Raw genomic sequence first — 16,150 nt, 5'->3', positions numbered from 1 at the left:
CAGAGTAGTACCTCCCACAAGACCCCTAGTTGTTCTTAAAACAATTGGTATCATAATAAAATCACTTCTCCCCAAATTATGTGTACGATGCAATGAGGGTATGGAAATTATTTAATGTTTGTTTTTCTTTAACTGAATTACTATTTAATCAAAGTCCCAAATAGGATTCTGAGAATTATGTATTGAGCAACTTCCTGCAGTCTTCAGGCTACTGTATGGGTCATGTGTTATATGTTTACTTGTTCAGTTGGACATCTTATCAGTCAGTGGTTTGCCTGTTCAAATTGGGATTATATGTAGACAATGAAGAAAACCAGTTACTGTTTGTAGGTGTAGACAAGAGTTGCCACCCCTTGGTTCAGGAAAGAATTGGCATACACACAAATTTGGTTTAAGTAGAAGTACAGTTTTTCCAATTGTGTTGTAGATCTTGTATTGTAATACTGTTACTGTGGTTTGTGTATTATTTGTAGTTTAGCCTAGATGTGTATTTTTAGCACACTGCCCCAACGTGTACCTGCTATACCGTGTAATATTCTGCACATATTTATTTTGTTTTTTGTTTCTTCCGTGTCACACAACACTTCTGCTTGTGTCTTGTGGTAAGTTCTGTTATCACGTGTGATTGCTTTGCCAGGATTTCATCTCTTTCACTTCATGTTGATTGCACAGATATAATGCTTTAACTGTACACAGCCATTATTGGAGTGGACGAATATAGCTGGTTACAAGAAAACAATGCTTCCACAGCCATCTTGTACATGTATATTATCCTATGAAATATTTTCATCATTTTATTGTACATGTTAAACAGTACCATGGCTAACTTTCTCAAAACAGGGATTACATTCAGAATTTTGATTATTTGATTAGTTTTAATGATTTATCAAAACTATTAATTTATGCATGATGATTTTTTATGACTTAAACATAATAAAATTATGCTGTATGTGAAACAAGGCTATTGCACTCCACAGTGCCACCTGGTACAAGCCTTCCTGCTGAAGTCAGTTTGCCTAATGTTTAATGTCTCCAAAGGACCAGCCTAGCTTTATTTACCTTTTGGGTGTGTTCATATATATGTTAACTGTGTTTGGGCTAGTAAATATTGCTCCCCAAGAAGCCACTCCAATAATGCTGCTACTGTACATTGTTTTCATTATTGCTTGGAAATTGACATGCCAGCAAGCCTAACTGTCTTGTGTTTCATGCTAACATAAAGCAGTCACTTGTGTTTTTGTGTCATGGATCATTGATCATTTGCTACAAAAAAACTTTATCATGTTTACCCCTGATTATTTTTAGTTCATTATTAGAAAATAGTGGTAGAGGACAGATTTTGACTTTTATTTGTTTGTAATTTTCTTGAGAGTAAAAGGTAATATTTGTTTCATAGTGATAGGTCGTAGTGCATAGGTTAAATGGCTAATGTAGTTATTTATGTTAATAATTTAGGAATTAGATCTAATTGTAGATGCAGTATTCTGATTTTTTTAAATGCAAATTATTTGTCGGTTCAAAGTACACAACATGAGTACCTGGAATATGTTTCATCTGTTGACTTACATGAACAGGTGGCAGTCTCTATAAAATGAAGAATGAGTTTGTCAATCTGTGGGTCTTATCTACAATCAACCAATCAAATATCCTCAACAGTTAGTGTAACTTGTTATTTATGCGGCTATACGATTTCTATAACTCTGTGTAATAATTCAAATTGGACTGTTATGTTATCAAAGAAGTATAAAACCGCATAAAGAAAGACATATATAGTAACGCACAATAATTAAGTTTGTATTAATTTACTTTTAAAATATAAATAACTATAATCTTGACTTAAAAAGGGAGTAATGTTGGAAACGTCAGGCATGACAGAAGGGTCATTTCGCGATCGGGTAGTCAGGCTCGCTGAGTTGGTTGACACATGTCATCGTATCCCAAGTGCGTAGATCGATGGTCATGCTGTTGATCACTGGATTGCCTGGTCCAGACTCGATTCTTTATAGACCATCGCCATATAGCTGTAATATTGCTGAGTGCAGTGTAAAACTGAACTCACTCACTCGTCGATTCATTTGATGACCAGTGGATTGGATAAAGTGGTTCTGTTCAACCTCAGGCAGAATTTATTAAGGTTGTTTAAAACTATATAGCTGGAATATTGCTGAGTGAGGCGTAAAACCAAACTCACTCACTCACTCACCAACAGTAGGAAGAAATCCAGATAGCCATAGCATGCCAAGCATTGACTTCAAAATGGCAGGTCAAACAGATGTCACTATGGTAGATGGGATGTCAGCCCAAGGGCATTGTGCTCAGTCAGATGACTGACATCTTTATTGGTCATAACTAAGTGGAGATACAGAAAGAGGTGGGCCAGTGGCCAGAGAGCCATCTCACATTCAACAAATATACTTGACATCCAAGTAGGACAGGCTACTTGGAAGGTCAATAAAGCTAGACCTTCAGTCATACAGTTGAGCAGGTGCTTGTAAATGTCATATTGATTTTTCTGTGGTTTAATATCTCATATAGCTGTATGTACCAAACATTGATTATCTGTTATTTCCAGATGTCAGATAAATATTTGGTTAAAGCATAATTATTCTTGAGAAAGCATTTCGATCTGTTTTAACTTTGTAAATTGGATTAACGTATAAAAACAGGAATTTGTGACATCAAGATACATGTTGTTTGTCTTGAGGCAGATTCATTAAAACTGACATTAACCGAATTTTATGTCATGGAGACCCTATTATCAATAACTCTATATCTTGAAGATTAACAATTATCAGGAGGGAACAAAGCTCTCCACACTGCTCCTTGTTAATGAAGATTTGTGAAGGGCTTACACAAGTTCACAGTTCACACTGTATCATATTGTGCATCATTGCATGTATGACATGGAAACATATATTATCCTGTACACACATCATACAACACACTAACATTTGGGTCATTAGCAAAACATTAACTTGAATGTGGTCTTTAGTCATTTTCAAAGGGGGGTGGGGGGGTGTTTCAAAAGAAAATTCACTGTGTGCCATATAACAGCAGATATCCCACATTTCATACCATACCTGGATCCGCCACTGATATATGATCCGACAAAGACAGTTTACGACCAAGGCAGACAGTAAACAATGTGACATGTGGTGTATTATTGCACATTTTACACTACACCATTCAGCCTACATGCATGATATGACAAAGGCAGTGTGGGACTAAGACAGACAGTACACTACGTGCCATATGGTGTATTATTGCACTTATGGCACAACATGTCATACCATACAGCCTACATGTATGGTGTGACAAAGGCAGTGTGGGACTAAGACAGACAGTACACTACGTGCCATATGGTGTATTATTGCACTTATGGCACAACATGTCATACCATACAGCCTACATGTATGGTGTGACAAAGGCAGTGTGGGACTAAGACAGACAGTACACTACGTGCCATATGGTGTATTGTTGCACTTATTGCACAACATGTCATACCATACAGCCTACATGTATGGTGTGACAAAGACAGCAGTATGGGACTAAGACAGACAGTATACACTGTATGGTGTGCCATATGGTGTATTATTGCACTTATTGCACAACATGTCATACCATACAGCCTACATGTATGGTGTGACAAAGGCAGTGTGGGACTAAGACAGACAGTACACTACGTGCCATATGGTGTATTATTGCACTTATTGCACGTCATACCATACAGCCATATGGTGTATTATTGCACTTATTGCACATTGCACAACATGTCATACCATACAGCCTACATGTATGGTGTGACAAAGGCAGTGTGGGACTAAGACAGACAGTACACTACGTGTATGGTGCCATATGGTGTATTATTGCACTTATTGCACAACATGTCATACCATACATGTCATACCATACAGCCATATGGTGTATTATTGCATGTCATACCATACAGCCTACATGTATGGTGTGACAAAGGCAGTGTGGGACTAAGACAGACAGTACACTACGTGCCATATGGTGTATTATTGCACTTATGGCACAACATGTCATACCATACAGCCTACATGTATGGTGTGACAAAGGCAGTGTGGGACTAAGACAGACAGTACACTACGTGCCATATGGTGTATTGTTGCACTTATTGCACAACATGTCATACCATACAGCCTACATGTATGGTGTGACAAAGGCAGTGTGGGACTAAGACAGACAGTACACTACGTGCCATATGGTGTATTATTGCACTTATTGCACAACATGTCATACCATACAGCCTACATGTATGGTGTGACAAAGGCAATGTGTGACCAAGCGAGACAGTACACTATGTGCCATATAGTGTATTATTGCACATATCACACATGTCATACCATGCAGCTATTCTTTCGACAGCTATGTCATTCGACAGGCTGTACACAGTGTGTTGTGTAGTACAGTGTGTATGTACCATCTGGTGGATTATTGCATTGATCACATGGTAACCCATCATACCATCCTGCATAAACGCGTGATCTAACACCATTGTTGTCACATTATTCCGTGCCACGTGATATATTATTGCACATACTACATCTCCTACCACTCTTCCTGTATATGAAAAATAGCAAGGACAATGTATGACAAAGAAAATTCACTGTGTCGTATAACAGCAGATATCCCACATTTCATACCATCCTGTGTGATATATAACAATCTAACATAGCACGTGTGACATCACATTGCCAGTTATCACTGTGATAGAAGTGAAATTATTGTAACTGAGAGTGCCAGAGTAAGATTAATAAATAACACTATTTTCTTTCTGATGAATGTGATCAACATGATCAAGAGACAGTTATTGTTAATAATTTGTGTTAAAATTTAATTTTTCATTTACATTCTGTTTAAGGCCAGACTTTTTTGTCCTATTTTTCAGGTTGGTCTTAAATAACAGAAATAAAACCTAAAACTTCAAATATGGTTTTAATTCATTTTGCAATTGATCATAATTTGCTGTGTGTGAGTGTTTAAGGTATATTTTCAAGAGGCTTAAATTATACTATTTTCAATGCTTTGGAAATATGATTTTAAAAAATCCAAAGTTTTTCAAATCATTTTACACACATTTCAGTTTGGGGGAAATGGCTGAACCAGAAAGCTAGTTTAAAAAAGTCTGGCTTTAGTATTCTTTAGAATTTAGGTCGACTTTGTTTATAGTATTCACTTGACTTCATTCAAAGAATCACTTTGAATAGTTTTCAAAATATGTTTGATTATAGATTTCATAGAAATTAATTTGCTATTATTTGTGGTATTTTTGTAAAGTTTACAAGCTAATTTGATTTTTCGTGCATATTCTTATTTCGCATGATATTTCTTGAATGAATGCATTCACACAATTTAAATATTTTTTTTTAAAATTTATCACAAAGCATGTATTATCTGGGTAGTTCTTCCACCAGCTGATCACATGTACCGGTATATTCTGATTGTGAAATGGTCTATTCTGTCATTTTAGTATGGTGTCATGGTGAAGACATTAGTGTATGACATGGCAGTGTAGTAAAAGATACATGGACATTATTTTTTAGCTGCTTTGTGTACTTGAAAGACTGGCATAAATGCTACACCTTACAAAACCTCAAAATTTATTGTAGTTTTGTTTTTTAACTTTACCATGTTTAACCAGAGAATACTTAATTCAGTATAACATCCGATTCCTGTTAGTCAGGATGCCATCAGAGAGATATCAGTACAGCAAGATATCAGCATGTCTTTCAGTTGCACAGAGTTCTAAGCTGTTATCTGAGTCAAGAAACATTGTGGAAAGAAGATCCCCTGTACTCCATGCTATTAAAAAGTGGACATTATGGTTACTGTGTGGATAATAGGTGACCTGCCTGTTGCTCATGCTATCATTCACTGGACAAGGCAAGATTACTTAGGGACCATTTATAATTTATGGCAAGGGGGGTGGGGGTAATGATTATTTTTATTTTAATATTATTTTATTTATATATTTATCTATTCATTTTTTTTGTTATCTATTTTTTATTTTATTTTTTTATTTATTTATTTATTTATTTTTTTTTTGGGGGCACCCATTTTGTTCTGGAGAGGTGGGGGGTCAGCAATTTTGTACATATAAATATTACAACGTTATGCTTAAAAATTATGGGAAGGGGGAGGGGGTCATCGATATTGTACATGATATGCAGTGGGGAGATGGTCACTTACTTTGTACATAAATTTTAGGGGGTTCATTCACACTGTACATGCTTCTCCATAAAAATTATCATCACCCGCTGTTGCCATAAATTATGAATAGTCCTTTACAGGCAGCTGTCGTGTGGCTTGGATATTGCTGACGAAGACTATTCACTCTGTGTGTTGTAGTATCTTGACCTGAGGACTACATTAATGTGTTTGTTAGTGCTAGATATCACATCAGAAACAATATTGGTAATAAGCACAATATAGAAACAGAAAATAGGGGTTAAAAGTGTCTTCAAAAAGTGTGTATTTGTGAACACATCTTTTTACAAATTGGTTACTGTATTTCAAACTGGGGAAGATACTATCATGACTTTCTGGCATGTGTAAATGGTAATACGAGAGTCAACTGCAATGAATTATTTGCTAGGTTATGCCGCTCAACCTCTGAGGGACACACTGTTTCACAAGACTTGAGAGTATTGTATAGATCTATATTATATATACATCAGTATAGTTGTGTTTCAGTAATATTGCTTCATGGACTCGCGGTATTGTTGAGCTACAGCAACTTCTCTCCATGTGCTAATGCCACAACAACTGGTTTTTTAAAAGCTCTATTTGTTTTCAGTATAATTGTGATAGCAACATTGTGCCCACCTGTTACCATGGCATCACTGAATAGGAGATTGTGACCTTGCCCTTGTGTATAACATCTATCTTATGTCTGTCCCCAGGTGGTCCAACAGGTGCAGGAGGAGAGCAAAGACGATGACAGCGTGTCATCCTGTATTCTGTTGGTCAACCTTGACTCCGCCCGGGACCTTCCAGTAAGTCTTATCAACCTACTGCTAATATTCTGTCATTCCCTCAGTAAATGTTGTTTCATTCCCAATAGTAATTTGACACTTCTACAACATAATGGCTGTTGAAGCATGTAACTTACATTGTAAGCAGTGTAACCAAGGTTATGTCCAAAATGTGCTTTGCCTGACCTTTGAACTAATACACTCTGACGTCATCATAGAGAACAGTTTCTTTATCTAACTGCAACTTTTGTTCACATTGATAGAAAGTGTCTGAATCCAGGCCTGATCTTTTGAGGCCTGATCGTTTATTGGTAAGACAGCTAATGCTCTGCTAGGGTTTGTACAAACAGGTGGTGGGTAAAACACAATATAATGTTAGAAGAATACAATTGCATAGTTGTGCGGTTAACTTGTTAACTTGCTAACTTGTATCCTGTTCAAAGGTGTTAAGGATTATTTGATTCTTTCTAACTGATTAACTATCACGACTATTGTATAATAGAGAGTCAGATGTTCCTTTACTTCTTTTGTGTAGTATAGATGACTTTCTGCTGCTCTCTCATTTCTTTTTCTTCTCCTGTGCTAATTGAGGGGGGATGTAATTATATACTGCATCACAATTTGTCCATCAGCAATCCATTCAGGATTGTTCAGCAACAATGCACTCTGGTTCAGTTGTTCAGCAACAATTCACTCTGCTGCGATTGTTCAGCAACAATCCACTCTGCTGTGATTGTTCAAAAACAATCCACTGCTGCAACAATTCCCTCTGCTGCGATTGTTAGGCAACAATCCGCTCTGCTGTGATTGTTAGGCAACAATCCGCTCTGCTGTGATTGTTCAGCGACAGTCCATTCTGCTGTGATTGTTAAGCGACAATCCACTCTGCTGTGATTGTTCAGCAACAATCCACTCTGCTGTGATTGTTCAGCAACAATCCACTCTGCTGTGATTGTTCAGCAACAATCCACTCTGCTGTGATAGTAAGGCAACAATCCACTCTGCTGTGATTGTTCAGCGACAATCCGCTCTGCTGTGATTGTTAGGCGACAATCCGCTCTTCTGTGATTGTTCAGCAACAATCCGCTCTGCTGTGATTGTTCCCCGCTTGTCATGACATTGACAGTAATGTCCTGATACAGTGCACAACATAAAACATAACACTCAACACTTTTTGATATACTATTAATGAAAGGAAATAAAGTACTAAATATTACTAGCACAGTTGTCGAAACCAATAGCGTTTAATCTTTCTAATTAGATAATACAACTGTGCTATTCAAAATATAACGCGTCTTACATGTTTAAGTTTCTACGGATATTTGACATCAAAGTTCTTCAATAGCATGTAGTATTACACTAATGAATTGTTGCAGCCCATATCTGCCCAAATAGCAACACACGATATAGTGATACACTGATTAATTGTTGCAGCTGATATCAGCCTACATTGTTGGCTTATTTCTCAATGGAAACAACATGAATTATTTAGGTTAACACAGTGTGCTGGTAGATATTGAACTAACAACCACCTCCTTGCTGTATACTGTAACAAATGGTTCAAGTAGATGATATTTAGTGTAATTCTACCCAGCATGGACATGCTTTGTGGTACAATGGTCATTGTAATAAATCATTCCTTGTTTTTATGTTGTTTTTGAGATAACCTTGACCCCACTAACTTGACCTTTGTCTGCAGGGCAGCCCTAAACGAGATGGGTATTGGGTAAATGTTGTGTTCTGTTCCGGACTAACATGAACTATTTGTGTTGCTGTGATTGACGGTTGTTGAAATAAGTGATTGAAATATTTTGTGCTAATTGGAGTTTGTTGTTTGATTGGCATATTTATGTTTGTTCCACTCTAATGTTTAATTGCATCATTCAGCATTCTGGTTGCCATAGAAATGCAATGCCAATAGGAACCATATTGTTCACTTCAAGCCTTCATTTTTTCCCACTAAAACATACTTTAGACAATGCTTATTGCAAGACAAGAAACAAGGGTTTGTATTTGTTCTGTTTATCTGTGTAAAATTGATAATTTCTGGATGAGCATTTTGTTCAACTATATTTAAATACCTCACCGTAGAGGGTTTGATGAATGTAGATATGCTTGTTGAAGAAATATTCAGTTTGTCAAACTATTTCAGTCTCTTGTTGTTTTTTCAGAATTTGTGAATAATTTGGTAGCCTTGACTTCATTGATATTATATTGCTGCTACAATTAGTCAACACCATGTGTTCATTTGTCAATATCTTCTTTTACTTTGTCAGACAGCAGTTATCTACCTTATAAGTAGGTCATTCACTATGAAATTGGAAGCAGTAATTTAAATTGGATATTATGGACTGTAATGTGGTACCAAATGAGGGAATGTTGTTTGGGTTAGAGTGAGTGAGTGAGTTTAGTTTTACGCCGCACCAGCAATATTCCAGCTATATGGCGGCGGTCTGTAAATAATCGAGTCTTGAGCAGACAATCCAGTGATCAACATGATGAGCATCGATCTACGCAATTGGGAACCGATGACATGTGTCAACCAAGCCAGCGAGCCTGACCACCCGATCCTGTTAGTCGCCTCTTACGACAAGCATGGGTTACTGAAGATCAATATTCTAACCCGGACCTTCACTGGTGTTTGGGTTAGAGGGGCGGTGGGGTAGCCTAGTGGTTAAAGAATCCGCTCGTCACGTTGAAGACCTGGGTCCGATTCCCCACAGGGTACATTGTGTGAAGCCTATTTCTGGTACCCCCCACCTTGATATTGATGGAATATTGCTGAAAGCGGCGTAAAACTAAACTCACTCACTCACTCTTTGGGCTAGACACCAGTATTTTTTAGATGCCACATGAAAGTCATGCGGAGAGTACTGTGACATGGTTGCTAGAACAGTGTATTTAAATGCTGTTCTTTCATTCCTGTGTTTCATGTCATAAGGGACTGAAAGCAAAAGTATGACGGCACATTTGTCTAGGGTATTTATCATGACAGATTAAGACAGGATATGTGATTTATATGGCAATCAGATATTGGACTTTCAGGCTGTCTTGGTATTGAATCTACAGAAATAGTATACCTGAAGATTGTCAGTTGGTTAACAGTGTTTGTTCAGCACCTCTGTGTGATTTGAAACAGGAATGTAACGATACAATGATGGTACCACTGAATCCTGCATCATCAGTGATAAATTACCTCACACGATGGACTGCTCTGTAGCAATTACCACTGTTCACACCACATCGCCTGTTCTCTGTATCGTTACACGCCTCATTACAGCATTTGTGTGCCACGGGTTGAATGATGCACTTTATCTTTATTTCAGGCAGTAGTATATACACCAGAAAATTCTAAAGTGTGGAATAAGTTAGTGAGTGGACTGCAAGGTTTTGAGATGGACAGGGGAGGTGACGTGGCAGGTCTGTTGGGAAAACAGCAACATCAGGGTTAGGGGCGTGTTGTGTGTTGGGGTGTCCTTCAATGTGTGTGTTGTGTGTGAGTGTGTTTATGTGTTGGGGATGTCCGTTGCTCTCTGAATGTTGGGGCTTTACCTCACTGTCCCCCGCCGTGAGAGTTGGAACATTGCTAAAAGCGGCATTATCAAATTCACTCACTCACTTTACCACACTGTGTGTGTGTTTGAGCTACCCTTCACTGTGTGTTGAGGATAATACTTGCTCTATGTCTGTTGGGGATAACCCATGCTGTGTGTGTGGTATGGATAACCCATGCTGTGTGTGTGGTATGGATAGCCCTTGCCGTTGGGTATGTTTGAGCTACCCTTCGCTGTGTGTTGAGGATAATACTTGCTCTATGTCTGTTGGGGATAACCCATGCTGTGTGTGTGGTATGGATAGCCCTTGCTGGGTATGTGTTTTAGCTACCCTTCGCTGTGTGTTGAGGATAATACTTGCTCTATGTCTGTTGGGGATAACCCATGCTGTGTGTGTGTAGCCCTTGCTGTGGTTTTAGCTACCTTTCGTGTGTTGAGGATAATACTTGCTCTATGTCTTGCTGTGTGTGGTATGGATAGCATGGTACCCTTCGTTGGTTGAGGATAATACTTGCTCTATGTCTGTTGGGATAACCATACATGCTGTGTGCTGGATAGCCCTGCCATGGGTATGTGTGTTTCGCTGTGTGTTGAGGATAATACTTGCTCTATGTCTGTTGGGGATAACCCATGCTGTGTGTGTGGTATGGATAGCCCTTGCCGTGGGTATGTTTGAGCTACCCTTCGCTGTGTGTTGAGGATAATACTTGCTCTATGTCTGTTGGGGATAACCCATGCTGTGTGTGTGGTATGGATAGCCCTTGCCATGGGTATGTGTGAGCTACCCTTCGCTGTGTGTGTTTGTGAAATCCCTCATTGTGTGTGAGTCAGGGACCCTCTTTGTGACCTTTGTTTGGCTACGCCGAAATACACAATATGGAAGTAAAGTGAGTGTTAGTTCACTGATCTACATGCTGTTGTTTTCCTGTAAGACCTGTCGGGATGAATGAGGATACCCTGACTGTGGACTGGAGGCTGGGCTTCCTAGGGTTGTAACTGTTCCCCACAATGACATACTATCATACCGAGCTAAACAAAACATGATACACTCCTTGCCATTGTGATACATACCCTGGACCGCCTGTATCACTGCCACATTCAGGAAGTATCACAGCCATCAGGCTCAAAACAAAGTAGTGATAGAGAACTGGTCCAGGGTATTTATTATAAACGAATAGTTATAATTCCCTGGATAAATGAAGATGATCTCAGGAGGAATATTGGCATGTGGAGTGGTTCTATGATGTAAGCATGTCAGAGGATGACTGTCTCCCATGATGAAGGCATGATAGGATATGGACGTGGTTGTTGCAGCATCAGGACAGCAACCTTCTCCCCCTTCCTCCTCCCTCCTCCTCCATCATCAGTTATATGGTGACTTGTGTCTGCTTGGGTGATGGTCCTTCTCCCTCCCTGGATAGATCTTGAGACTTGGCAGTAATGTGGTTTGGGGATTTTTAGAAATAAGTCAGTGGTAGAATGCTTGCCACTCCTTGTGGCGCAATAATTCTGAAAGTATGAAGTCTCTGATATGTTTGTCCCATTATGATACTGCACAGTTTCTGTTTCTTTCATGTATGTATATCTGCTGTATCTGCTGGTTTGTTTAGTTGCTAGTAGTTGCCAGTCATGAATTTTGTACTTTGTCTTTAATGTGTTAACTCTTCAGTAAGTCTTCATCGTGATGGTCACATAAATACTTGCTTTGATTCTTTGCAGTCCTTCTGTTTATAGTTATTTGCTTGTTCTTTTAATTTGCTTTTTATCGTTAAAGAACTGTAAACAAATGACTGTCAACCAAATCCCACCAATATTTATTTCATTTTCAGCAACTGACAAATGTTTGTACCATGTTTATTGCAATGGCAAAGGCCAACAGGTAATCTGAGTGTATTTGTCAGCCTCAATTTGATACATGTCAGCCTCACTTTGATACATGTCAGCCTCACTCTGATATGTTAACCTCATTCTGATAATCTCCCACTCTCTAGCGAGGGAAGAAGACCTTATCTGAACCATCCCCCCAAGTGAACCTGTACGTGGGTCAGAGTAAGCACAAGAGTGGGATCAAGGCCAACACCAATGAGCCACGCTGGGAGGAGAACTTCCGCTTCCTCATCCACAACCCCCACTACCAGAACCTGGATGTTGAGGTGAGAAAGCAAGGGAGATAATATTCGGTCTTGATACTACTGTGGTAGATTTGATGACATACAGTATTTGTTGAGAAATGTTGCAAATGTAACAACAATTTTACAGATATCTAAATTTTCCTGTACAATTAGCAAATACTTCACTTCAAGGGCATGGGCATGCCGCAATTGTATAAGGTACTGCAGTTTGTCATTAAGAGTTGTGTCCCTTTGGCACACCAGAAACCTATGATTGTAGGTTTGAATGCCACTTCACCCAGACTCTCGGTTTGCATATCTGTGCCCTTGTACTCCTGAGATCTGCATCACAATGACCTTCCTCAGAGTGATATACCAGTAGCTGGAATATGGTTGATAGCAATAATCAAACCAGCTCGCTCTCTCAACCTTCTCGGGGCGGTGGGATAGTCTAGTGGTTAAGGCAATCGCTCGTCACATCGAAGCCCATTTCTGGTGTTCCCATGATATTGCTGGAATATTGCTGAAAGCAGCGTAGGACTTAAAGTCACTCACTCACTGACTCACTTTCAACCCTCTCAGCCTGTACTTATACAGCTTGTTCAGCCTGATCAAGTGAATACTAATGTATTGCGTGACTGTGTCACAACTGGTTCGGCCTATTATTGTGAAGGGGTGCACCTTTGTCAGTTGATCGTCAACATGTCCTAACAGCCGAGACAAGGTCGTTGCTTAACATTCACGGCTCCCCTATTTAATGAAGTTAACTCAACCTGCCGTTTGGGACAATTGATCTCCCAGGTCATGCATATGTAGAGCAGCTCAGGTCAAGCTGAACAAGCTGTATCTCTATATAAGGGTTCCCACGAGTCTTTAGTTTCTTTACTGATGTGGTGACTGAAGTTGAGGTATATGGTCTTCTGATGACCATACTTTTATGATTGCTGTCTCCCATGTTGTGGTAGGTGCGGGACAGCAAGAGTGACAAGGTGATCGGCCGTGACCATCAAGCTGAAGGAACTGCTGTCAGCTACAGACATGGTACTGGACCAGAAGTTTGCCCTCAAACAGAATGGGCCTGCCGGAATGTTGAACATGAGGCTAGCTCTCAGGGTGAGACTATAAACAATCATATACACTATCAGGTTCATTGTTATATCTTCTGTTATATTAGTACTGTCATATTAGTTAATGTGCACGGTCATATGCCCTGTCACATACATTATTATATACACTGTCAAATACTCTTCTATGTACTGGGTGCTGGGGTAGCCTAGTGGTTAAAGCATTTGCTCGTCACGCCAAAGACCCGGGTTCGATTCCCCACATTAGTACAATGTGTAAAGCCCATTTCTGGTGTCCCCTGTCATGATATTGCTGGAATATTGCTAAAAGCTGCGTAAAACCAAAACTCACTCCTATGTACTGTCATGTACAATGTGGTGTACACTGTATAATACAGCGTGATATTCACTGATATATATTCATATACACTTATGTCCTTTGTCATTTACACTGTCATATATACTTATGTACACTATCAAGTACACTTACTACGTACAACATCGTGTACACTTCATTACTCTTTCATATACAGTTCACTGTCAAACCTGAAGCTCTAAGCTCACAACTTCTTGGTGAAGCTCACATTAAGTGTAAAATAATGATGGATTATTGAGAATGACAAAATAAAACTAAAGAATTAGCTCTTCTTCGTGAAATAATGTTTTCATGTTATTCTGGAGTAGGGAATTCTTTCAAATGACCAAAGAAGCAGTTATTGAATTGTGCTTATGTCATAGGTGCTGACTCCAAACTACAATGCTGACTGGCTGGATGAAAGTGAACCCCTTATCACTGAACCACCCCCCAAGAAGGAGGGAGAAGCCAAGGAGGGGGCTGGGGACGCAGGAGGGTCACCTGCAGAGAAGAAGCCCGAGGGGACGTCTGTTGACAAGCCATCACAACCGTCTCAGCCTGCTCCTGCTGCGGATGAAGTGATTCCACCTGCGTCCAGTTCCGTGGATGCCGAAAGTAGTCTCCGGCAGAGAAAGGCACCAGCCATGCAGCAGAAGTGAGTTGTCTGACATCAAGGTATCTTGTATCTGTCCAGTTACCTCTCCAACTGAAGTGTAGCTTTGTATTATTGATAGGGGTGACTATTGAGGGGAAACAACTATTGCAACGTACTATTAATGCGATTGCGATAGTCTATTGCGACCAACCTTGCAATACTATTGCAATAGTTTTTTTCTCCTTGAATTGTCTCATTTGAAGTCATTTCCCAAATGAATATTTAGTTTATATGTAATATAAACAAGTTGAAGTAGTTTCAGTCTCTTTTAATAACTGACAAGAAACTTTAAATCCAGATCAAGTTTGTTTAAGAGGTAACAGGGGTGGATAACTCTAAATCAAAGTGAACAAATCTGGTACTTCCTGTATTTTGCACTGCGCATTTATCAACAGAAGTCAGTTACTAAACTATCGATAGTCACACATACAGTGGAAACCTGATAAGTAAAATGTCAAGGGACTCGCCAAAAATTGTTTACTTATCAGGTATTTTACTTATCCAAACTTATAAAAACCTGCAAATGACAACCATATGCATGTATATGTATGCATATGTAACAATGAACAACTTATCAGGGATGGCCTCCAGTTGTCAGTGTATTGTCAACTGCTTGACGCCAGCGAGCTGTAAACAGGATGTTTGTTTGACTGGAGACTGACACGACTGCCCCTCATGTCGGATTATGTGGTGATCGCAAATTTAGTTATCCAGTCTCTTTTGTTAAGTAATTTACTTCCAGGGACCGTGAGAGACATTTAGTTAAGCGGTATTGTTTACTTATCCGAGTTTAGTTAACCGGACTCTAATAGTGATAATTAATGGAGAAATTTGCCGGGACCAAAGAAAAGTGTTTACTTATCAGGTCTGTTTAGTTAAGCGGTCTTTACTTAGGCGGTTTCCACTGTACTATAAAAATCCTGAAACAACCAACTGCTGTTAAACAACTTTCCCATTATGTGTTCACTAGTACGGAGACATATTTTGAGTGACATATGACAGTGTCAGATCTGACAGCCAGTCACTCTGGTATGGCAATTCAACATTTGAACAAGATCAGTTATAACATTAGAAGCTGTTGATGTCATATGACAAAGTATGACATCGTGATCTCCATGCACTTCAACGAGTTTTCACAGATGTTGCCTGGCCGATCAAATATCTGGATATTTTAAAATGTGTAATGATATTGATATTTTTGCTAATTATTTTAATGAGTAGGTCTTGCTTGCTACCTTGACTGCCTTGTTTTGTTAAGAAATGGTGAATCTTTCAATATACTCAGTGGAATCTTAACATTCGTGGACAATAGATTCAAACAGATTTTTGTTCAGGTAAAACCCAATTTGTTGTTGACCATGTTTTACATGGTATGTTTAAATATGCCTCAATCAAGGATGAGCATTTATTGTA

The 16,150-nt window shown here is 39.0% G+C and overlaps 1 protein-coding gene across 1 annotated transcript in view; it reads left to right on the top strand.

The window, feature by feature from the left end:
* Window positions 1-16,150, top strand: part of LOC124281350 (extended synaptotagmin-2-like) — a 33,366-nt gene that overhangs the window by 13,086 nt on the left and 4,130 nt on the right. The window contains 5 exon segments of the mRNA XM_046717384.1: window positions 6,927-7,019; window positions 12,544-12,705; window positions 13,629-13,660; window positions 13,662-13,776; window positions 14,466-14,737. Of these exon segments, the coding sequence (XP_046573340.1) occupies window positions 6,927-7,019; window positions 12,544-12,705; window positions 13,629-13,660; window positions 13,662-13,776; window positions 14,466-14,737 (674 nt within the window).

This window comes from Haliotis rubra, unplaced genomic scaffold, assembly GCF_003918875.1.
Source record: "Haliotis rubra isolate DU_JTF1 unplaced genomic scaffold, ASM391887v1 Scf283, whole genome shotgun sequence".
Lineage (NCBI taxonomy): Eukaryota > Metazoa > Mollusca > Gastropoda > Lepetellida > Haliotidae > Haliotis > Haliotis rubra.
The sequence above is the reverse complement of the archived record's forward strand: the minus strand, read 5'-3'. Positions and strand labels throughout refer to the sequence as shown.